At 49.1% G+C, this 23,887-nt stretch overlaps 1 protein-coding gene across 1 annotated transcript in view; it reads left to right on the forward strand.

The window, feature by feature from the left end:
• DNAH1 (dynein axonemal heavy chain 1) overlaps window positions 1–23,887 on the forward strand; it is a 96,927-nt gene that overhangs the window by 30,871 nt on the left and 42,169 nt on the right. The window contains exons 8-21 of the mRNA XM_053599196.1: window positions 12,552–12,709; window positions 13,664–13,875; window positions 14,580–14,878; window positions 15,912–16,062; window positions 16,739–16,932; window positions 17,144–17,369; window positions 17,909–18,028; window positions 18,405–18,487; window positions 19,533–19,674; window positions 20,122–20,277; window positions 20,639–20,837; window positions 20,917–21,170; window positions 21,771–21,983; window positions 23,499–23,663. Coding sequence (XP_053455171.1) covers window positions 12,552–12,709; window positions 13,664–13,875; window positions 14,580–14,878; window positions 15,912–16,062; window positions 16,739–16,932; window positions 17,144–17,369; window positions 17,909–18,028; window positions 18,405–18,487; window positions 19,533–19,674; window positions 20,122–20,277; window positions 20,639–20,837; window positions 20,917–21,170; window positions 21,771–21,983; window positions 23,499–23,663 — 2,572 coding nt within the window. The remainder of the gene's footprint in view (window positions 1–12,551; window positions 12,710–13,663; window positions 13,876–14,579; window positions 14,879–15,911; window positions 16,063–16,738; window positions 16,933–17,143; window positions 17,370–17,908; window positions 18,029–18,404; window positions 18,488–19,532; window positions 19,675–20,121; window positions 20,278–20,638; window positions 20,838–20,916; window positions 21,171–21,770; window positions 21,984–23,498; window positions 23,664–23,887) is intronic.

Below are 23,887 nucleotides of genomic sequence, written 5' to 3' on the forward strand. Positions count from 1 at the left end.
CGGGTAGAGTGCCGTGGCGTCACATGGCTCACAGCAACCTCTTAACTCTTGGGCTTACGCGATTCTCTTGCCTCAGCCTCCCGAGCAGCTGGGACTACAGGCGCCCGCCACAACGCCCGGCTATTTTTTGGTTGCAGTTTGGCCGGGGCTGGGTTTGAACCCACCACCCTCGGCATATGGGGCTGGCGCCCTACTCACTGAGCCACAGGCGCCGCCCCATACCACACTGTTTTAATTAAGAAGTTGTATAGTATGTTTTAAGGTATCCTAGGGCTAGTTCCTCTTATAGCCCCCCCTTTTAGTGTTTTCCTAGCTATTCTGGTGTGTTTATTTTTATTTAGATACTTATTTATTTTGTGAGATATGGTTTCACACTGTTGTCAAGTCTAGACTGCAGTGTCATGATCATAACTTACTGCAGTCTTGAACTCCTGGACTCAAGGAATCCCTCTGTCTCAATACCCTGAGTACCTGAGACTACAAGCATGCAAAACCATGCCCAGTTCATTTTTTCTATTTAAAAATTTTTTTTCTATTATTATTATTATTTTTTTTTTTTGAGACAGAGTTTCACTATGTTGCTCTTGGTAGAGTGTTGTGGCGTCACAGCTCACAGCAACCTCAAACTCTTGGGCTTAAGCTATTCTCTTGCCTCATCCTCCCGAGTAGCTGGAACTACAGGTGCCCACCACAACGCCTGGCTATTTTTTGTTATAGTTGTCATTGTTGTTTTAGCTGGCCCAGGCCAGGTTCAAACCCGCCACCTTCAGTGTATGTGTGTGGCACTGTAACCACTGTGCTACAGGTGCTGAGCCATATTATTATTTTTATTAAGACAGACTCTCACTTTTTCACCTGAGTTGGACATTGCTGTGAGCTATGATGTCACAGCACTCTGCTGAGGGTAACAAAGTGTGAGACTGTCTCAAAAAAAAAAAAGACACTTGGGATCAAGCGATTCTCTTGCCTCAGCTTTTCTAGTAGCTGGGACTATAGGCATCCCCCACAACACCCTGCTATTTTTATTTTTTTTGAGACAGAGTCTCACTATGTCAGCCTCGGTAGAGTGCCATGGCGTCACAGCTTACAGCAACCTCAAACTCTTGGGTTTAAGTGATTCTCTTGCCTCAGCCTACCGAGTAGCTGGGACTACAGGCGCCCACCACAACGCCCGGCTATTTTTTTGTTGCAGTTTGGCTGGGGCTGGGTTTGAACCCGCCACCCTTGGTATATGTGGCCAGCACCCTACTCACTGAGCCACAGGCACAGCCCAACCCTGCTATTTTTAGAGATGACATCTTGTTCAGGCTCAGGCTGAGGCTGGTCTTAAAATCGTGGGCTCAGGCAATCTGCCCACCTCGGCATCCCAGAGTATTAGGATTACAGGCATGAACCCCTGTGCCTGGCCTCTTTTTTTTTTTTTTTCTTTTTCTATTTTTAGTAGAGATGGGTATCACTCTTGCTCAGACTGGTCTCAAACTCCTGCGCTTAAGTGATCCTCCCGCCTTGGCCTCCTACAGTGTTAGGATTGTAGGTGTGAGCCACTGCACTAGCCTAATTGGATTGTTTTGTTGTTTTTGGTTCAGTTTTAGGAATTCTCTAACTATCCCAAATATTAATCCCTTGTCAGATTATGTGATTTACAAATATTTTCTTATATTCTATGGGTTCCCTTTTTATTCTGTTGTAGTGTCTTTTAATACAGAAAGTGTTTGCATTTTGATAAAGTCCAGTTGTCTATTTTTTCTGTGTCTTTGGTATCATATCCAAGAAATCACTGCTATATCTAATGTCATGAAGCTTTTTCCCTTTTTTTTAAAATAAGAATTTTGTAGTTTTAAGTATCATGTTTATGTTTGTGATCCATTTTGAGCTAATTTCTGTGTATGGTGTTAAATAAGAGTTCAACTTCATTCTTTTGTATGTAGATATCCAGCTTTCCCAGCACCGTGTGTTGGGGACTGTCCTTTTCCCAGTGAATTGTCTTGGCACCCTTTTAAAAATAAATTTGGCCATACACATAAGGGTTTATTTCTGGGCTCTCTCTTTCAGCCCATCAGTCTATGTGTCTGCCTTTATGCCAGAACCATACTGTTTTGATTACTGTAGCTTTGTGGGAAATTTTGAAATAAGGGAGTGTGAGTTTGAGATTGTTTTGGCTATTTGGTGTCCCTTGAGATTCTATGTCAATTTTTTAGAGTGGATTTTTCTATTTCTGCAAAAATATTATTGGGATTTGATAGTGTTCTGCATGCTTATTTTCCACACGTGCTTTAGCATCAACTCTTCTAGCTCTGTTTTTTAAAACTTGGTATTTTTACTGGGATTGCATTATATTTTTAAATTACCTTAGGTACAGCTGACATTTTTAGGATATTGAATTGTCCTATCCAAGAACAAGGAATGTTTGTTCATTTGTTCAAGTCTATTTTTTTTTTTATGAGTCAGTATCACTTTCGCCCTTGGTAGAGTGCCATAGTGTCACAGCTCACAGCAGCCTCAAACTCTTGGGCTTAAGCGATTCTCTTGCCTCAGCCTCACGAGTAGCTAGGACTACAGGCACCCACCACAACGCCCAGCTATTTCTTTGTTGCAGTTGTTTAGCTGGCCCTGGCTGGGTTCAAACCCGCCACCCTCAGTGTATGTGGCTGGCACCATAACCGTTGGGTTACAGGTGCCGAGCCTTAAGTCTACTTTTATATCTTTTAGTAGTGCTTTAAGCTTTGGTCACCCTGGTTCTGCACATTTCTTAATCAGTATTTTATCTTCTTTGTCACTATTATAAATGATTTTTTTCCTACTATTATGTTTAATGATTTCTCTAACTTTACATCCTGTTGCCTTGCCAAACTTTTTTTTTTTGAGACATAGTCTCACCTTATTGCCCTCGGTAGAGTGCAATAAACTGAGACATGGGTGAGACCGAGTCAAACTCTTGGGCTCAAGCCATCCTCTTGCCTCAGACTCCCAAGTGGCTGGAACTGTAGGTGCCTGCCACAACACCTGGCTACTTTTAGAGACAGCTTCGGTGTACGTGGCCAGTGCCATAACCACTGTGCTACAGGCGCTGAGCTGATTTCTATTTTCTTAAGTGTTTTTGAAGGCTTGTAAAGTAGCCATGGAGATAATCATGTGGTTTGCTTAGCTCTATTAACATGGTATGTTACATTAATTAATTTCCTGATATTGAAATAACCTTGTATTTCTTGAATAAATCTCACTTGGCTGTGGTGTTTCATTTTTTTAATATGATGTTGCATTCTTTTGGGTAATGTGTTATTTAGAACTTTTACATTGATGTAAGTGATGCTGGTCTGTAAATTTTTTTGTACTGTCTTTTTCAGGTTTGAAATAATGTTTATATTTGCTTCATAAAAAGAACTTTGACATTTTCCTTCATTTTCAATGCTCTAGAAGAAATTACATTGCACTGGAGCTAACTAGTCATTCCACTGTGAAACCATTTGAACATATGTTTTTTTATGACATCTCCTGTGTAACACAATAACTTTACCCATAATTCTACAGAAGTTGTCTATTTAAGCTTTTGATTTCTCTTTTGAAAATACTGTTTCTCTAGAAAATTATCCATATGATATTTATCTTTTATTTTATTATTATTATTTTTGAGACAGAGCCTCAAGCTGTTGCCCTGGGTAGAGTGCTATGGCATCACAGCTGACAGCAACCTCCAACTCCTGGGCTCCAGCGATTCTCCTGCCTCTGCCTCCCAAGTAGCTGGGACTACAGGTGCCCACCACAACGCCTGGCTATTTTTTGGTTGCAGCCATCATTGTTGTTTGGCAGGCCCAGGTTGGATTTGAACCTGCCAGCTCAGGTGTATGTGGCTGGCGTCTTAGCCATTTGAGCCCCAGGTGCTGAGCCGTATATCTTTTTTATGTGTGTGTGTGTTTTCCTTTCTTTCTTTTTTTTTTTTCAGTTTCTGACCGGGGCTGGGTTTGAACCCGCCACCTCCGGCATATGGGGCTGGCGCCCTACCCCTTTGAGCCACAGGTGCCACCCACATCTTTCTTTTTTTTTTTGAGATAGTCTCACTCTGTCACCCTGGGTAGAGTTCTGTGGCATCATAGCTCACAGCAACCTCAAACTCCTGGGCTCAAGTGATCTTCTTGCCTCAGCCTCCCATGTAGCTGGGATTACAGGTGCTCGCCACAACACCTAGCTAGTTTTTCTATTTTTAGTAGAGACATGGTCTCACTCTTGCTCAGGCTGGTGACCTCAGGCCATCTTGGCCTGCCAGAGTGCTAAGATTACAAGCAGGAGCCATGATAGGCCAGACCTATCGTATTTATCTTAAATATATTTGCATAAAATCTGTAAAGAAGTTTTTTATATTTTAAAATTTTTCTTGTTTCAATATTTACTTCTCCTTTTCACTTCTTATTTTGTAGAGTTATGTTCTCTTCCTGTTTTTGCTTTATTAAGTTACTTAATGCTTTGGTTTGTTCATTTGAAAAAAGAGGATGTTGATTTAGTGATATAATTAACAGTTTTTCTACATGTACCTCATCAATTTCTACTTTTTTTTTTTTTTGAGGCAGAGCTTCAAGCTGTCCCCTGGGTACGGTGCTGTGGCATCACAGCTTACAGCAACCTCCAACTCCTGGGCTTAAGCGATTCTTTTGCCTCAGCCTCCTGAGTAACTGGGACTGCAGGCACCTGCCACAGCACCTGGCTATTTTTTGTTGCAGTTTGGGTGGGGTCAGGTTTGAACCCACCACCCTTGGTACATGGGGCTGGCGCCCTATTTGCTGAGCCAGAGGTGCCACCCTAATTGGGTCTTATTTTTAAGCCAAATTTAAAATCTCTTATTTGTAATAAGTGAGTTAAGCCCATTCACATTTATTGATATGGCTAATATGTTTGATCTCAATTCTGTCATATTTCATGTTATAATTATTATGTGTATTATAATATAATGCTATGTTTCTTTCTCTACAAGACATTTTCTTCTACTTTTAAATTTTATTTTGGTATTTAGGAAGGTTTATGCCTTTATTTTAGTGGTTTCTTTTGTATTTATACCTTCTATACGCATTTATACCCATAACCCCCTGCTTTCTACTTAATCCTTCAATATCTTTCTCCTTCCTCTTCCTCTCCCTCCTCTCCTCCCTTTTTCCCTTCTTCTTTTCCTCCTCCTCCTCCTCCTTCTTTTTTATCATCTTCTTCTTCTTCAGAAGGTCTTGCTCTATTGCCCAAGCTGGAGTGCAGTGGCACCATCATAACTCACTGCAACCTTAAACTCCTGGGATCCTCCCACCTCAGCTTTCTAAGTAGCCAGGACTACAGATGTGCGCTACCATGATGGGTAGCGCAATTTTTCAGACAATGCGTGCTACCATGACGGGTAGCACAGTCAATTCTTCCTTCTCTCCTCCTCCTTCTTTCTCTCTCTCTCTCTCTTTTGAGACAGAGTTTCACTTTCTTGCCCCAGTAGAATGCTGTGGTCATAACTCACAGCAACCTCAAACTCTAGGGCTCAAGTGATCCTCTTGCCTCAGCCTCCCAAGTAGCTGAAACAACAGGCACCTACCATAATGCCGGGCTATGGTCTTGCTCTTGCTAAGGTTGATTTTGAACTTGTGAGCTCAAGTGATCCACCCACCTCAGCCTACCAGAGTGCTGAGATTACAGGCATGAACCACCGTGACTGGCCCTTCTTCTTCTTTTTTTTTGAGACCGAGTCTCACTTTATCACCCTTGGTAGAGTGTGTGGCATCACAGCTCACAGCAATCTCCAGCTCTTGGGCTTAGGTGATTCTCTTGCCTCACCCTCCTGAGTAGCGGGGAACTATAGGTGCCCACCACCATGCCCAGCTATTTTTTGTTGCAGTTTGGCCGGGGCTGGGTTTGAACTCACCACCCTCGGTTTAGGGGCCAGCGCCCTACTCACTGAGCCATAGGGGCTGCCCTCTTTTTTTTTTTTTAATAGAGATTTCTACATTGCTCAGATTGGTCTTGAACTCTTGGTCTCAAGCAATTCTCCTCTCTTGTCCTTCCAAAGCTCAGGGATTGAAATTGTGAGCCACTGTACCTGATCCTCATTCCTTTCTCTTCATATTTTTTGTGCTTTTTCTACGTTCTATACATTGTTTGTTTGAGACAATGTCTCACTCTGTTGCCCAGGCTAGAGTGACATGGTGTCAAGCTAGCTCACAGTAACCCCAGACTCCTTAGCTCAAGGGATCCCCCTGCTTCAGTTTCCCAAAAAGCTGGAACTATAGCCATGTGCCATAATGCCTGGCTAATTTTTCTTTTTTTTTTTTTTAGTAGAGACAGGGTGTGTCTTTTTTTTTTTTCAGGTTGGTCTTGAACTCCTGAACTCAAGTGATTCTCCTTCCTTGGCCCCCCAGAGTACTAGGATTATAGGTATGAACCACCGTGCCCTGGCCTTCTACATATTTTAACATGATATTCTTCCACTCTCATCTCTACCTTTATTTTAGTCTTCAATTTACAATTGGCTCTATTAAATATATCAGTCTTTTTTTTTTCTGAAGTTTCCTCTGTCATCTCTTGCTTAGATGAAATTCCTTTTCTAAGTAGATTCCTCATGAAGGGCTCAAGGGTATGGAAATACTTGAGTTCTCACATGTTTAATACTTAAAAGATGGCCTGATTAGATAGAAAGTTCTGGTTTATATCTTTAGTCCTTGAGTTTAAAAAAAAGGGGTTCTTTCGTTACCTTGTTTTATGTGTTGCTTTTGAGAAGTCTGATGCCAATTTAATGCCCCTTCTCTTATAATTTTCTGTCTTTGGTACCGTTGCCTTCCCAGGGTGAAGGACATCAATGACCATTTGTTTCCTCTGAAGTAGTCGGTTAGTCATGAACTTCCTGGTCCGGATAGTTACTGTGTCATTCATGATGACGGGCGATCCTCGGGCAGCCAGGGAGGAAGAGAGCTGCCCCTTCTCTTATAAATTGCTTGATCTTTATTATTATTATTATTTTTAGAGACAGAGTCTCACTTTATCACCCTGAGTAGAGTGCTGTGGTGTCACAGCTCACAGCAACCTCCAACTCCTGGGCTTAGGCGATTCTCTTGCCTTAGCCTCCCAAGTAGCTGGGACCATAGGTACTCAGCCACAATGCCACAATGCCCGGCTATTTTTTGTTGAACTTTGGCCGGGGCTGGGTTCGAACCCGCCACCTTCAGTATATGGGGCCAGCGCCCCACCCACTGAGCCACAGGCACTGCCCTGCTTGATCTTTTTGCTTGGAGGCCTTGAGAATTATTTTTTAATCCTTAACCCTGGGTTATGAATGAGATAGGTTTTGCAGGTTTGTTCTTAAGTTGACTTTGTATGTAAGTTGGAACAGGTGCATTTACCTATCACCTGTAATGTCTCTGTTTGTAATTGTTAGTCAGACGTTTGTAACTTGGCGACTTACTGTAACAGCTTCCATTTATAAGAATGAGTTGTACGGGCGGCGCCTGTGGCTCAAGGAGTAGGGCGCCGGTCCCATATGCTGGAGGTGGCCGGTTCAAACCTAGCCCCGGCCAAAATTAAAAAAAAAAAAAAAAAAAAAGAATGAGTTGTACATAAGTCAATGTTTGTAACTTTGGAACTGCCTGTGTGTCTTAGAGTTGATCTTTCAAGATCAATTTTCCCAAGTATCCAATGAGTCTTTTCTTGTAATAAGTGAGTTAAGCCTATTCATATTTATTGATATGGCTAATATGTTTAATCTCAATTCCATCATATTATTGCATATTATAATCTAATCATTAATATATTCAGGGTTTTTTTATTTTGGGAAATTTTTCTTGAATTATTGTTTTAAACATTAATTCTTTGTAGTATTTTGTTGTTTTATGTTTTCTTCATCAGGGATTCCATTGTGTATCAATATGTTCTTAATCTGATATGTCTTCTGATTCAACCACTTTCTGACTGTTTTTAGTTCTTTCTTTTTCTCATCTCCAGTCTATCTTCCTGCCTTTCTTTCATGTACTTTATTACATTTTGATTTGACTCTGTTTTCTCTGGGGCCTCTTGTAATTTAGCCTTCCTCTCTGAAATAATTTTGTCTGTTCCATTGTTTCCCTGAGTATGTGTACAATTAAAGCTCTTTCCTTCCCATTGTCTGTCCATTTCTGTGTTTTAATTCTGAATTTCTCCCTCAAGGTGGTTTTTCATATGCCCAAATACTTATTTCAGGCTATTTAGTTGTTTGAAGCATTATGTTACAGTATTCTTCTCCTTGGTCCTTGCTTATTTTTTGAAGGCTAGATGGGAACTTTTATCAGTTAAGATGCCCTTTCTTTTCTTCTTACAGAAAAGTATAAATCTTATATAAATGTAGTCTGCTTTCACCTCGCCGTGGCATGGATTTGCAGGATTCCTGGTTCAAGGGCGCCCCCTTCTGTCAGTGTAGCAAACTAGTTTTTAAAATGGATTCCTGGGCGTGGGAAGAAGGATATGGGCCCTCCACTTTATTGTTCTCTCTTATCTGTAGGACTCAAAATTTTACTTGTGCTTCTTTTCCTTTACCCCGAAGTCTCTAAAGGGCTCTTCTTTTACCTCCTCCCTCATAAGAAATGCCTTTCAAAGAACACTACCTTGAACTATACCCACTTTCCTTTCCTTGTGGTAGTGCTCTGATTTACCAATACTCTTTTTCAATATTTTTGCAGTTAGGGTGTACTTTCTCTTTCTGGAAGGATTTTAGATCAATCTTAGGGCTACCCTTATTCCCTTCTTCTGTAGTTTTTCTTACTGAAAAGACTTGTGCAGCAGGGGTGTGAGACTTACTTCATGAAGACTTGTGCAGCAGGGGTGTGAGAGAGAGTTCACTGGAAGCTGATGTTTGTTTGCTTATTTATTTATTTTTGAGATAGACTCCCACTGTGTTGCCCCAAGATAGAGTACCATGGTGTCAACTTAGCTCACAGCAACCTCAAACTCCTGGGTTCAAGGGATCCTCCTGCCTCAGCTTCCCAAGTAGCTGGGACTACGGGTGCTCAGCACAATGCCTAGCTAATTTTTCTATTTTTATTAGAGATGGGGTCTCACTCTTGCTCAGGCTAGTCTTGAACTCCTGAGCTCAGGCAGTCCTCCTGCCTCAGCCTTCCAGAGTGCTAGGATTACAGAGGTGAGCCATAATACCTGGCCTGATGTTTATTTTTTTTACTAAAAGATAACTTGAAGTTTAGGCATTTCCTTTATTCTAATGGTGCTAAAGGTGTTAGTGTTGGTAGTGTTGTTTATTTTCTTCTTGCTTGCCTTTCTTTGGTATGCTAGGAGATTTGAATTGATGTACGCTCCTTACTTTGGCTGTCTGGAATTATATTTCTTGAGTTTTATACCACTTATAATGATTTTGGCTATAAGTATCAAACATAGCTAAGTCAGATTGGTTTAGACAGCAGGGGAATGGATTCCTGTAATAAGAAATCTGGTGCATGACCTCCTGGGCTTACTAACTCAGGACTCTGTCCCCTGCATGTGCTGGCTTCATTTTCAGGTGAGAGGACAGCAGCAATTTCAGGAGCACAAGACCCAGAATCCACTGAGTCCTGTCTTAGAGAGGGTTCCTTAGAAGCAGACCCTGATTTGAGGATTCTTGTGCAAGTGATTTATTGATGAAGTCTTCTCAGTAGAAATCTGTAAAGGAGTGAAGGAAGTAGGGTCTGATATAGGAAGCAAGTGGCACAGATGTGGTTTTAGGAGACATCTAGCCTAAACCTGACCCCACAGATAGCTTTGGGGCATAATGGCACTGCTGCATTTGTCCTAAGGGAACCAGAGTAAGAGGTCTTGACTTTTTTTTATCTCTGCATCAGTCTTTTATCATAACTGGGCATGTTCCTTCTCCTAGACCAATTATAGTCAGGGCAAGCTCCACCACAATTGGCTTAGACTAGTTTAGATGTACTCCTGGAGCTGGGGATGTAGTCACCCTTCCCTGAGTCAGGTGAGAAAAGATCGAATTCTGGAATAAAACTGAGGAAGAAGGGAGGAGGTGGACATGAGACACACAAGCAGCTGTGTGTGTGGAAGTATCCATCTTGTGCCAGGCACTGGGGCATAGCAGAAAACATCATACCCAGCAAACAGTCTGCTCTGCAGGGGGCTCTAGCCTGGCCAGGAAGACAGTGAAAAACTCATGTAATCCAGGGTTCCCATAAGTACTCTGAAGATAAAGCAAGACAAAGAAATGGAGATACCCTGCAAGAGCCACTTTATATCAGTTGGTCAAGGAAGGCCTTACAGAGATGGTAACATTTGAGTTGAAGCCTTAAAAAGTAAGGAAGAAGATGATTCTGATAGAGGGAAGAGCAGTGTAAAGACTGAGAGCCAGGCACAAATTTGGGGTATTTGAGGAGCAGGGTTAATATGGCAGGGGTGGAGTGTGACAGGGCAACAGTGGCAGGGGCCATGCTGGTGGGGAAAGCTGGACCACAGCACAAGGCTATGGCAAAGACTGCAGCAACTTTGAGCAGGGGGTTGGTTTGATCGTTTACATGTTTAAACATGTTTTTTCCCCTTGCCAAGTGGAGAATGGGCTATAAGGGGGCAAGAGTAGAAGCAGGAAGACCAGGGAGGAAACTAATGCCATCACCGGGCTAGAGATGATGATGGTGATTTGGACCAGGGTAGTGGAGCAGGAATAGAAGTCGGAGAGAAGTAGATTTCTTTGGGATTTCCTTAGGGGCAGTGTCAACAAGAGCTGTTCGTGGACTTAATGTGCCAAGTGTGCATCCAATAGAGGCGAGAGGCCAAAGACTACCTTCCCCAGGTTCCGATCAGCCAGTCAGCTGGATGCTTGCTGCTTCCTGCAACAAGGAGGGTGGGAGAGGGCAGGTGTGGGGCAGAGGATGGGGGGGAGGAAGAGTCTGTTTTTCCACATGCTGTGGGTGAAATGCTGTGAGACTTCCAGTGGCAATGCTGAGTGGGAGGTGGATAAATGAGAGGAGAGGCCGGAATAGTAGATAGGTTTGTGGGTTTTCAGTGGGTAGAATGGGATTCAGAACCCAAAACTAGAGGAACCCACCTTCGGGACGGTGTAGGGGGAGAGGATCAGTCTCAGGACTGGCCCTGGCACAGGCCAGAATTAGGAAGTCAGGGTTGAGGAAGAATTGGAAGAGTGTCCTGGAAGCTCCATGAAGAAAGCAATGGGGTGGGGGAGCCCCCATGCCACACCTCTGGGAGTCTCTGAGATGAGGCCCAGTAGTGACAGCTGGCCTGATGATGTGCCGCCCACAAGCTCAGCTAGAGCAGCAGAGGCACAAGGAGAAATGAGGAGGGAGGAATTGACAACAGTTTTTCCATAAAGGGACACAGAGAGATGAAGCAGTGTCTGGAGGACTGAGGTCAAATGTTGGCTTCTAATGACAGGGGACACTGGAGTGTGTGGAGGCGCTGGGAGGGAGCAGGGGGAGGCGGAGAGACTGAGGTGGCTGAACAAAGGTGGAGCAGCAGGGGGCTCATATGGCTCTTTAGGGGAACAGGCACACCTTTTACTGGTGGGGGAGTGGGAGGGCTTGGGGGCAGGGAGATGGGGTCATTCCTGTCCAATGGCTTCTGACTTCTGGATGGAGTTCAAGGCACTTGTCACCCAGATTGAAAGAGCAAGTATGTGGGTTTGCAGAATAGTTAAGAAACAGGCTTTTACAGGTTCTGAGAGATGTGAGTGGATTTCAAGGCCAAGTTGAGAGTGTGTTGAAGGTGAGACCAGTCCCCTGCCTATGAAGTTCTCTGGTAACATCCTACAGCTCTGGTGCATGAGTGGGCTGCAGGAGACCAAGAGTCCCTAGTGGTGCCTTTGCCGGAGCTGAATGGCCTCTTTAGGAGTGGCAAAGATGGGATGGAGGAAGTGATCAATGGGAGCGATCAATTCAAGGGACAGAAAGGCCTTTCCACAAAGGATGGAGAAGCCTAGCCAATGCCTAGCACACGGGGCACAGAAATGTGTGCAGATTGAGGAGTGAAATGCCTCCAGGGGCTCTGCCCGTGTGAGGAGAGTAGAGATGGTACATGCTTACCCCAGGCTGGCCAATTCTAGATCTCAGGGCCAAGTCTAGGGGTGAAGTGTGGGGGTCACCCACCCTTGAGCCCAGTCACGTCTCCATGTCCACCTTGTACAACCTGAGTTTTCAGCACACCCCGGGGGCAGGCATATTTGCTCAATGAAAGCAAATGAGCTCAGTGACAGGCATCCTCCACTCAACCTTGAGCCATAGGGCAGCATGGGGGTGCAGGCCATGAGTGGGCACCACTCTAATATCTCCAGGCCCAGGACTTCCTGCCCCCCCACCCCACCCTGCTGTTCTGGAGTCAGACTTGGCTCCTAAAGACTGGTACCAGACAACAAGGACAGGGGCATGAAAGGATCAGGGGACAAGAGTGATGGAGGTTAGTGGCTCAGGGCCCTGTGGGGCTTGCCCATAACCTGGAGGGGAAGTCCCAGGCTTGGTCCCAGGTCCATGCCAGAGTGAAACCTGGATCCCGGCTGGCCCACAGCATGAGGCTGATGGAGGTGGGGCATGCCCTGATGCCTTGCCTTCCATCTCTGCGGGCAGGGTTCTAGAGCACCTCAGCAGTCTCGCCAGAGAAGTGAGCCTGGACTATGAGCGCAGCATGAACAAGATCAACTTTGACCAAATTGTCTCCTCCAAGCCTGATACGTTCTCCTACGTGACCCTCCCCAAGAAGGAGGAGGAGAAGGTCCCTGAGCGAGGTGAGGGTCACTGGACAAGGCCCCCAAGGCAGCCCACCTGACCAGAGCCCCCAAGCCTCCCCTCTAGGGTGGTCTGCCCTGCCTCTGTGGACATGATCGACCTGACTCTGTACCTCACTGTCCCCAGCACTTGTCCCAATTCTCCCAGATGCCTGGAGGGCTCTGAATTGGATGAGGGGGCAAGGAGCCTCTTTTTTTATTTTTATTTTTTGCAGTTTTTGGCCGGGGCTGGACTCGCCACCTCCGGTATATGGGGCTGGTGCCCTACTCCTTTGAGCCACAGGTGCTGCCCGGGAGCCTCTCTTTGAAAATTGTCTGAGTAGTGCAGACGTCACAAGTAAACATGTACCAGGAAATCAAGGAGCAAGGAGAAAGGGATCTGACGGTCTGACCTAGAGGACATACAGCCCTTTCTTTTTTGCTGTTGCTGCTGCCCCCTATGATGCAGGCAGACCAAGTCTTAGAGCAGGATCTGGGGTCTCCAAGAGCCCTCCTTGCTTGGGCTCACTGATCCCTGCTGATTCCCGGACCTGGTTTCCTATATGGGATGTGCCCAGGGCACAGTCTGAGGCATGGAAAGTTGGCATTCCGAGGAGCCCTAGTGCTCCCTTCTTCCTTCCTTGGTGCTCTCAGTTGGGCTCTGGACTGGCCCTAGGGTTGTGTGCAGTATGGGTGGAAGTGGATGGGAGAGGGTCCACAAAACCCAGCCACTTCTCAAAGGAGTCTGTGACCAGGGGGACCTAGCAAGAATTTCTTTACCCATCCCAGAGTGGGCAGCTTGCTGCAGAAAAACAGGGCCACTTGGGGAGGCTGTAGGGAAAGACGGGCCCTGGGAACATGGTCATCTCTTTCAGGGAGGAGGCAGAGATCCCCTCCGTAGAGTACCCTGTACATCTTTCCTAATGTAGTGTTCCAGGTGAGTATGATGCTGACCCTTGGCTCCTACCCCTGCAGGGCTTGTGAGTGTCCCTAAGTACCCCTTCCGGGAGCAGAAGGAGGACTTCACCTTTGTGTCACTGCTCACTCGGCCAGAGGTCATCACAGCCCTCAGCAAGGTGAGGGCTGAGTGCAACAAAGTGACTGCCATGTCCCTGTTCCACTCAAACCTCTCCAAGCACAGCCGCCTGGAGGAGTTCGAGCAGATCCAGGCACAGACCTTCTCCCAGGTGTGTGGGACCAAGGGCACAGAGGGGTGGTCATGGGCAGATACTTGGAGTCGATGGGCTCAGATCAAGGGAAGGCTGTGAGGGGAAGCTTTGAGTCCATGTTTTTCTCAAAAACTGGCCTTAGCCTCTTACTAGACCTCATTGGAGGCCAGGGTGGGGACCAAGGGTAATGACTGTCTTGGAAGGAAAGGGAGAAGCAAGGAAGTCCCCCTTCTCCATCACTTTACATCCCAATGCTGGGAGCCTCTAAGGCAACCCCTTATCTAAGGGGAGCAGAACAGCATGCACCCTGTGTCGATGTGAAGGCTGGGGCATGAGGGAGCTGGGGTGCAGCCTCTCTCTGCCTCATTCTCTTTGTGTGTCTTTCCCTCTGCCCATTGCTGTCTTGTTTTGTCTCTCACTGTCTCTTGTTCTCAGGGTCTCTGTCTCTCTCCCATGGATGAAATCCCTGCTTGCTTCTGCCGCCCTGCCCTCCCTTTCTCCCTCCTTTATTCCCTCCTTACCCCGGGAGCCCTGGGACCACAGGGGCACAAGAGAGTGTTGGTTTCCAGAGCTTGGCAGCAAGTGGGGTAGGGGGAGATCCCTCCACAGTCAGATGGGTCCTGAGGCCACACGAAGCACCCTTGCGTGTAGAGTGCCCAGTTGTTGGCTATGGGTTGTAGGTCCCTGGGATGGCCATGCGATGACACCTGCGGCTACCCTAGGTGCAGATGTTCCTCAAGGACAGCTGGATCAGCACGCTGAAGGTAGCCATGCGCAGCAGCCTGCGTGACATGAGCAAGGGCTGGTACAACCTATACGAGACCAACTGGGAAGTATACCTCATGTCGAAGCTGCGCAAGCTGATGGAGCTGCTCAAGTACATGCTGCAGGACACGTTGCGCTTTCTGGTGCAGGACTCACTGGCCAACTTCACGCAGTTCATTAGCGACGCCTGCTGCAGCGTGCTCGACTGCACTGATGACATGGTCTGGGGTGAAGACTTAATAAACAGTCCCTACAGGTGGGGCCCAGCTGGGTGGAGGCACCTGTTGACACCAGAGCTGTTCCTTGCTAGGCCCCAGTGTCTGGGTTGGTGCAGGCTAGGGGGACCAGAGCCAGAGTGCTAGGTGCTCACTGTAGGCTGCTGGGCAGTGTCCCGCCAGCTCCAGCTTACATTTCTTCTGGTGACCCTCATTCACTCAGCTAGTCATTGAGTTACTCAGTTGAGAAATAGTCTTTGAGCACTTGCTACGAACCAGGCACAGTTCTAGGTGAGCAAGAGAGATGTGGTCCCTGGTACAGGGGAGACGGACAGCAAACAAATGAGTAAACAAAAAAACGTTGCTGATTTGGGCCAGGGCTGTGAGAGATGCTGCGGGGTAGACCTTTGCGAAGGGGTGAGGGAGGAGGTAGCATCTGTACCAAGACCTGAGATGCACAAGTCATGAGATGCAAGGAGTAGGGGTGAGGTACCAGATGGAAGGACCAACATGTGCAGAGGCACCAAGGGAGGAAGAACTTGAGCCAGCGAGGAAGAAAATGCTGGCTGGGCTGGAATGGGGGGATGCTGCTTAAGGTGCACTGGGAGAGGTCACTAGGACCAGGCCAGATCAGACAGGGTCTCCTGGGGTCACTCCTGGTAGCTGAATTTATTCTAAGCATGGTCAGAAGCCACCAGAGGCCCCAGCCAGGTCCAGTTGCTGGTGTGTAGTGGGTATCTAAAGGCAAGGATGATGGGCACCTGGGGAGGGTGTGGGTGCTACCATGCCTAGGGCCTGGCAACCTGCCCTGATGACCTCAGGAGGGATTGGGGGGGCCTCCCACCCTTGTAGTGGATGGAGACCTCTGGGCATGTGGCAGGGGCTAAGGAGCCTGTTTGGCTGGCCCAGGTTTTCTTTCTGGTAACTTGGATGTTCTGGGGAAAAAGGAGAGGGCAAGTATTGTGCATGAGAAGCTCAGGAGCCATGGTGCTAGCAGGGAGGATAGAGGGCTGGGCTTCTGGCATGCAGGCCTCCGGGGCCCTTGCCCACTGTCAGCCCAGCCATTGCCCACAGGCCCCGGAAGAATCCCCTGTTCACTATAGACTTGGTGCTGGACAGCTCTGGGGTACACTACAGCACACCACTGGAGAATTTCGAGACATCACTGCTCAACCTCTTCGACAAGGGCATCCTGGCCACCCATGCCGTGCCCCAGCTAGAGAAGGTACACGCTTCAGCTTGGACTGCCCTGGCTGTTGCAGCCACCTGAGCCGAGTTACCGACACAAATGTCAGAGCAGTTAAACTTTATCACTGGCCTCCCACAAAGTGAACCATGTGCTCAGACCTGTGATTCTCGAGTATCTCATTTCATCCTCATGATAAGTAGCATCAGGAGCTATTAACATCCCCCTTTTGTAGATGAGGCTTAAAGAAGTTTAATCATTAGCCTAATGTCACATAGCTGCTGGGTGCCAGAACTGCGATTTGAATCCAAGCCTACTGGATCACTCCTGCCATCGCTATGTTTTCCACACACAAAAGTCCCCACTAGCCACAACCACTATACACACACCCAAATGCATACAGGCCCGAGAGCCTCTCTGTAAATCAAGATCTCTTTTGTCTCCCTTGTTGGTTGATCAGAACCATGATGACCCACTTGCCCCTTCTACTCCTTCCCCTGGCACCAGGCTGACATAGGCCCTGGCAGAGGAGCATGCTGCCCTGATGGGTCTCATGGTGGTTTCCAGCCTTGCTAAGAGAAAACAGCAAACTCTCTCCCTGCCTCTAGTCCATGCTGTCTCTGCTCGGCCACATCTCACTCCTTGGGAGGACACTCCATCTCCATCCCTTCTGCCCTTGGCTCATCCAGCTCTGTCCCATCCCTTCCCTCTACAGCTGGTGATGGAGGACATCTTTATCAGTGGCGACCCTCTGCTGGAGTCAGTGGGGCTTCATGAGCCTCTGGTGGAGGAGCTGCGGGCCAGCATCGCCAATGCCGTGTGCAAGGCCATGATCCCGCTGCAGGCCTACGCCAAGGAGTACAGAAAGTACCTGGAGCTCAACAACAATGACATCAACACCTTTCTCAAGTGCGTCTGCATGTTTGCATACATAGCCCCCCCAACCCTGCTCACCAATGTCTGCACGTCTGTGTGTGTGGCTCCTGCCCACCCTGCCCACCAGCCTCTGCATGTCTGCATGTGTGGTCCCTGCCCACCAGCCTCTGCATGTCTGCGTGTGTGGCCCCCGCCAACCCTGCTCACCAGCCTCTGCCGCCTCACTAGTGCCTACTGTCTTCAGGGCCTACCAGACCCATTGCCCTTCAGCTCAGGAGGTGCGAGAGGTGGTGCTCACCCACCTGCGGGAGAAAGAGATCCTGGACAACTCACTGCCCAGCAGCATTGTCATTGGGCCCTTCCACATCAACATTGACAACATCAAGCAGGGCCTATCCAAGAAGCGCAAGGCCCTGGCCACTTCCATGCTGGACATCCTGGCCAAGAACCTGCACATGGAAGTGGAAAGTGTGAGTGCCTGCCCACCCAGCCCAGTGACCATAGCGATGTGAGCTCACCCTCACACGCACGGTATATTCCCACTAGCAAGATGTCCCCTGTCAGTGTTGAGGTTGCCTACAGATGCCCAGGCTAGTGGAGGGAACTGGAAGTCATCCTGCCCTGATCCCTGCCTGTCCACAGGGAGCTGTCCCATATGGGAGGTCCCAGGAAGGGAGGTTTCTGCCTTCTTCCCCAGACAGGTAGATCCTGGGAAGCGCTCATGAAGATACCCTGGGATGGACAGTTTCACAGAGCTAGGATGTGCAAATGCCAGCCTCAAAGCCCTGTGTGTACTAGTGGGGCCAGAGGAGGGTGGGTCAGTAAGGTGCTCCAGGTGATACCCTGGCCCCATTGAATGGCCTCAGCAACCCAAATTGCTTGCCAGGAGTACCTCTTTTAGAAAGCACCACAGGGTGTGGTGTGGGGGACAGTTACCTGTGGGGACATTCTGGGACTGAGGAGGAGGAACAAGGCAAGAGAGCAACACACTGCCCTCCCCCACTGCCAGACCTGTGAGGAATTCCGCAGCATCAGCCGCAAGATCTACGAGAAGCCCAACAGCATTGAGGAGCTGGCTGAGCTGCGAGAATGGATGAAGGGCATCCCGGAGCGGCTGATGGGGCTGGAGGTAAGGCCAGCACACGGGGACTAGGGCTGAGTAGGCTCAAGGCCGGTATTCATTGTCTGTGGCTGGGATGGACAGGACCTGGGGGATTAGGGCCAGGAGACTGGAGTGAGGGAGACACACAGGTGGGGTCTGCAGGGCTATATGCTGGGATGTGGCAGGGAAGTCAGGAGGGCTAAAGGCATGGATCGGGGGTTGGAAGTTGGAGCCTTGAGGCTTATACTGCCCTTGCACTCTGTGCCTCCTTCCTGGCCCCAGGTCTCTCCTCTGGAAGAGAATAGTTCCTCCCTAGCACCCAGGCCTCTCTGGAAAGCCTGGTCCCAGTCACTGCCCCCCTCCCTAGTACACACACTGTTCTCATCACCACCTGTCCATTCAGGAGCGGATTGTAAAGGTCATGGATGACTACCAGGTCATGGATGAATTCCTTTACAGCCTCAGCTCAGATGACTTCAATGACAAGTAAGTAGGAGCTCAGGCCCCAACCCAGGTGGATGGGTGGATGGCAAGAGGAAGGGGCAGAACTGCTGAGCTGCACTGGTTCCCAAATGCCCTGGCTGCTGCAGGCTGTGTAGCGACACCAGAAATACCACGCCAAGATGTTGGAGGCTATAGCTCCAGACACAGGCTGGGACCAGGCAGGACTGGGTGGCTAATGGGATAGAAGGAAATCATTTGGGACTCTTGGCTTAAGGACCCAGCTGCTCCCCCAACCATGTCTCTATCCAGTTGACAGTCCATGGCCTGACACACACGTTTACTCAGGATTTTGGGTTCCTTGTTTGTGTTGGGGCCTTTTGGGGTCCTTGAAAGAACTGAGAGAAGGCAAAGCCCTGCCTGTGGGGCAGTCCCTGGGAGGGGCACTTGTCCAGCACCACAGCTTTGTGGAAAATGGCTTCAGGGGCCTCCTTCCAACTAAGCCTTACTAAGGCTACCAGAGACCCTTTTCCCAGCCCTACCTCACAGACAGTGGCCATCAAGCCTAAGTGCCACAAGACACTGGGCCTCTCCCAGGGTTAGCATCCCTGGGCCAGCTGCAGGCGGAAGCCCCGCATTCCCCAGATCTCCCATGTCGGCTGGACAATGGCAGTTGGCCTGATATGAAGGAAGCTGGCCCGGTGGCCCTGGGTAGTCACCAAGGACTTATAGGCTAAATTCTGTTGCTTTGTATCCTCTGAGGAAAGGCCCCTCTTGTCCCTGGGGTATAAGAGGGGAACTCGGCCTCATTCTTCTCATTTCCCCTTTTCCCCTATCATTACACTGGGCATGCTAGATCTGTATCTCACTGCATGCTGACCCCAGCTCCCAGACAGCAGGGCAGCCTCCCTGGTGGTGGCAACTTCCCAATTGCCCTGCCCCAGCTAGTCTCAACTACTGTGTGGATTACACCTCTTCCTTTCTTTGCCCTGGATGCTTGGGTGCTTGGCAGGATGGTTCTATCTGGGTTTTCCACCTCATCATTTCAGCTATGTTAATTCTCCCAATCCCCACCACCATCCCTGGACAGATGGGCTGCCAGTAACTGGCCTTCTAAGATCCTTGGGCAGATAGAGACAGTGCAACAGCAGCATGCCGAGGATGAGGAGAAGTTCCGCAAAATCCAGATCATGGATCAGAACAACTTCCAGGAGAAGCTGGAAGGACTGCAGGTGGGCACGGCTGAGGGCTCTGTGCTAGGATAGGCTCCTCGCTGCACACATATGTAGTTCCCCAGGGCCTGCCTCACTCCTTGCATTCAGGAAGTGCTGTGTCAATGTGTGATTGGTGAGTGGATGGATGAATGAGTAAACTGCTGAAAGGATGAATCAAAAGGCCAAAGATGCCTGGAAATAAGCTCCAAAAAATATTTAGAGTAGTAAAGACTCAGCTCTTTTGTGCCCTTGGTGCCCCAATGGGTAGTGGGCACAGTGTTCAGGCCACTGGGTCTCTCCTTGGCCTTGCTATGTTGCCAAGGGGCAGTCAGTCACCCTGTGATGGGCTGGGAACTGCTCACTCCAAAACAAAGTCCCCTCAGAACTGGGAGGAGTTGATGCCCTGGGACCTTGGGTCCTTTGGCTATGTGGGGCTGTGGGGCCATCTAACCTGTTGGCTCACAGCTGGTGGTTGCTGGCTTTTCCACCCACGTGGAGATTGCACGAGCACATGAGATTGCCAATGAGGTAAGACGGGTCAAGAAGCAGCTGAAGGACTGCCAGCAGCTGGCCACGCTCTACAACAACCGCGAGCGCATCTTTGGCTTGCCCACCACCAATGTAAGCCTCCTGCGGCACCCTGTCCTCTCCCCCACCCCCCAGGGCTTGAGGAAGCAGCTTGTGTCTGCAGCCAAACTGCCAGGTGGCAGGGCTCTGGCATTTGGGGGACTGCTGAGTGGAGATAGCCCAACCCTGGCCCTCAGGTCAGGGAGGCTGCCAGAACTAGGCAGGAGCCTGAGGGTAATCCCAGAACCCAGAACCTTGGTGTGGCAGGGTGGGAAGAAGGGAGGCAAACTTAGATCCCTGGGGCAGGATCTGGCAACCAGCAGCCAGGATGGGGAGAGGACTGGCCCAAGAAGGGGCAGCGCGAAAGAGCCTGGGAATGTCCCGAGAGCCCCAGCCCTGCCCTCTGCCCCCACAGTATGATAAGCTCTCCAGGATGGTGAAGGACTTCCAGCCCTACCTGGATCTCTGGACCACAGCCTCTGACTGGCTGCGCTGGTCCGAGAGCTGGATGAATGACCCTCTGTCAGCTATTGATGCTGAGCAGTTGGAAAAGAATGTCATTGAGTCCTTCAAGACCATGCACAAGTGTGTGAAGCAATTCAAGGATATCCCAGGTAGGCAGCAGAACCAGATGATCCCCGCCTTTCTAACCTCTGCCAGCTGCCTCTCATGTTGTTCTGCCCTACCCGGCAGCCTGCCAGGATGTGGCCTTGGATATCCGGACCCGCATTGAGGAGTTCAAGCCATACATCCCACTGATCCAGGGGCTGCGCAACCCTGGCATGCGGAACCGGCACTGGGACATACTGTCAAATGAGATCAACATCAATGTTAGGCCCAAGGCCAACCTGACCTTTGCCCGCTGCCTTGAGATGAACCTGCAGGACCATATTGAGAGTATCAGCAAGGTGGCTGAGGTGGCGGGCAAGGAGTATGCCATCGAGCAGGTGGGCATACCCCACCCCAGCGTGCCCACCCCACCCAGGCCCTGGCTTTCAGTGTGATCACAATAGCCACTTGGGAGGATGACAGTAATGGGTCCCATCTCTGGGGTCATCATGCCCAGGGATTGAGGTACATTTTATTAAGTGAGTTAATCATGCACACAAAGTGGTTGGCACAATGTCCGCCATTGCTGCTACTCCTCAGTTACTCCTCTAAAGACCCTAGGAAGAAGCTGACAGCATTATCCTCATAACAGATGGGTAACTTAAAGCTCAGAGAGGTTCAGCAGCTGGCCAAGGTGACACAGCCAGTAAGTGCCAGAGCTGGACCAGCACCCTACACTCCTAACCTCAGCTGCCTCTCAACATGTGTATATATAAACATGTTGTACACATGTAGCACGTGTGTGAGAGTGAGTCAGCTCTGGATTCAGACAAGAGCCCATGGGAACTGTGTTGACCAGACACGCTGATAGTATTTGCCAGGGGGACCATGTTGAGGTAGTGGCCAGGTAGAGTCTGTTCTTCCCTATATAGTGCTATTCAGATAGCATGACGCCAGCCCCTTCCCAGGACACAGCCTTGACTTGTTCCCTGCCCCAGGCACTAGACAAAATGGAGAAGGAGTGGTCAACCATCCTGTTTAATGTGCTGCCCTACAAGGAGACAGACACCTACATCCTCAAGAGCCCAGACGAGGCCTCACAGCTACTTGATGACCACATTGTCATGACCCAGAGCATGTCCTTCTCTCCCTATAAGAAGCCCTTTGAGCAACGCATCAACTCCTGGGAGAACAAACTGAAGCTGACCCAGGTGGGCACTCCTCCCCTGTCCTTCTCTCACCCCTCCCCCACCTCAAGGAGCCCTGAAGCCCTGTCTCAGGTGGCACATGATGACCTCCAGGTAGGAAAGAACACCTAGCCCAGGTTCACTCAGCCGCTGGCTCTCTAGCTGGCTCCCCATTCAGAGGAGGGAGTCTAAAATGGGGCTGTCTGCCTGTGAGGTTCAGCTACTGAGAGAGGCAGTTAAGGATGTGCAGGGGCAGTGTTTGCTCCTAAAATGTGGCTGAGGAAGGGCACAAGAGCTTCCAGCAGAGCTCTGAAGAACTGCCTGGACTTGGGATGGTGGGGACTGCAGTATTGGTACTTTCTGGGCTGGACACTAGAAGGTCCCCAGCTCTTCAATGCCCTTCCCCACCTGCATGAGCCTCACATTCTCATCTCATCTGGGCTACCTTGGGGTAAGGATGCCAGGGCATTAGGGGTTCCCCTTACCTCAGCTCTCAAGGCCAGAGGCAAAGGCTGTGCACAGAACCCTGGAGGACAGTCTAGGGCCAGTCTAAAGGTGTGATTCTGACAGCCATTTCCCAAGGGACTTCCAGGGACCTGTTTAGAAACCTCCAGTCAAGGCCAGAAGCCAAGCTGAGGAAGGCTCATCTGTATGCCCCTAGATCACCTAGAGAGGCCTGAGCTGGTCAGCCCCATCTCCGGGTCTCCTTTCCTCCTTTCCTCATTCTGTCCCCTCCACCTGGAGCTCTATCTACACCTTCCATCTCCTCCAAGGCTCAGCACCCAGCAGCCACACCAGCCCCTCACACCCGCCTGCAAAGTGTTCCCACTGAGGCCCTTGGTCAGTGCTTATTCACAAGCTGGGCCTTGGTGATTCGGGAGCAGAATTAGCCTGTCAGTGGACTGTGGGTAATCAAGGGCAGTAACCGTGCCCTTTTCCCCTCTATTTCTCCTGGTGCCCACATGGGCCTGGCACAGAGCTGGCTGTAGCACACTTTTCATGGGGAAGAGGTGAATGAATGAGTGACTTTACACTGATAGAAGACGAGATAATTTTTAAATGGGGAATTCAGAGGCAGAAGGGAAAGTGGATTGCTTCGAAGATGTCTCACTCTTGGATCGATGATTCTGAGAATATTTTAGAGAATTTACACTCAAGTCCTTATGAACCTTAGAGAATTCTGGGGCTATAAACCCAAAAGTCCTCCCAGGCAATGAGATGTTTTTGTCTTTCCCCTGTTCCTGCAGGAGTTGCTGGATTGGATGTGTCCCTCTTGTAGGAAAGAGCAGCTCCCTTGGCTCTTTGGGAGGCTTGGGTGTCCTGTGGAGCATGTGGGAGTTCTCTGTAGGGCAAGCATCCCTGCATCTGCTTTGTTTTCTGGAGTACCATAGCTGATGGCATCGCCTAGAAGTTTCTCCATGGAAACTGCCCATGGTGCCCAATGTTCTTCCCAGCCCTCTGGTTGGATGAAATAGTTCAATCATGGGGACAGAACTGAATTGGAACCCTAATAGTCCATATCCTGTCCACCCTGCCCAGGAGGTACTGGAGGAGTGGCTGAACTGCCAGCGGTCCTGGCTCTACCTGGAGCCCATCTTCAGCTCTGAGGACATCAACCGACAGCTGCCCCTGGAAAGCAAGCGCTACCAGACTATGGAGCGGATCTGGAGGAAGATCATGAAGAACGCCTATGAGAATCGGGAGGCGAGCTCAACAGGGATGGGAGGCAGCTGGACCACAAGGGCCCTGGTTGCATTGTTGGGGACGCCCTGGTCTCTTCCCTTCCTAAATAAGAAAGAGTAGCAGATAAGTCTGAGGCTTTGGCTTTGGTCATGTCCTCTGGAGCGGGCCTCCAGTCCCAGAGCTGCTCCTCAGAAGTACAACCATTGATGAATTTTCTCTTGGAGATCCAATATCCACATTAACAT

This window comes from Nycticebus coucang, chromosome 8 (genome assembly GCF_027406575.1).
Source record: "Nycticebus coucang isolate mNycCou1 chromosome 8, mNycCou1.pri, whole genome shotgun sequence".
Classification (NCBI taxonomy): Eukaryota; Metazoa; Chordata; class Mammalia; order Primates; family Lorisidae; genus Nycticebus; species Nycticebus coucang.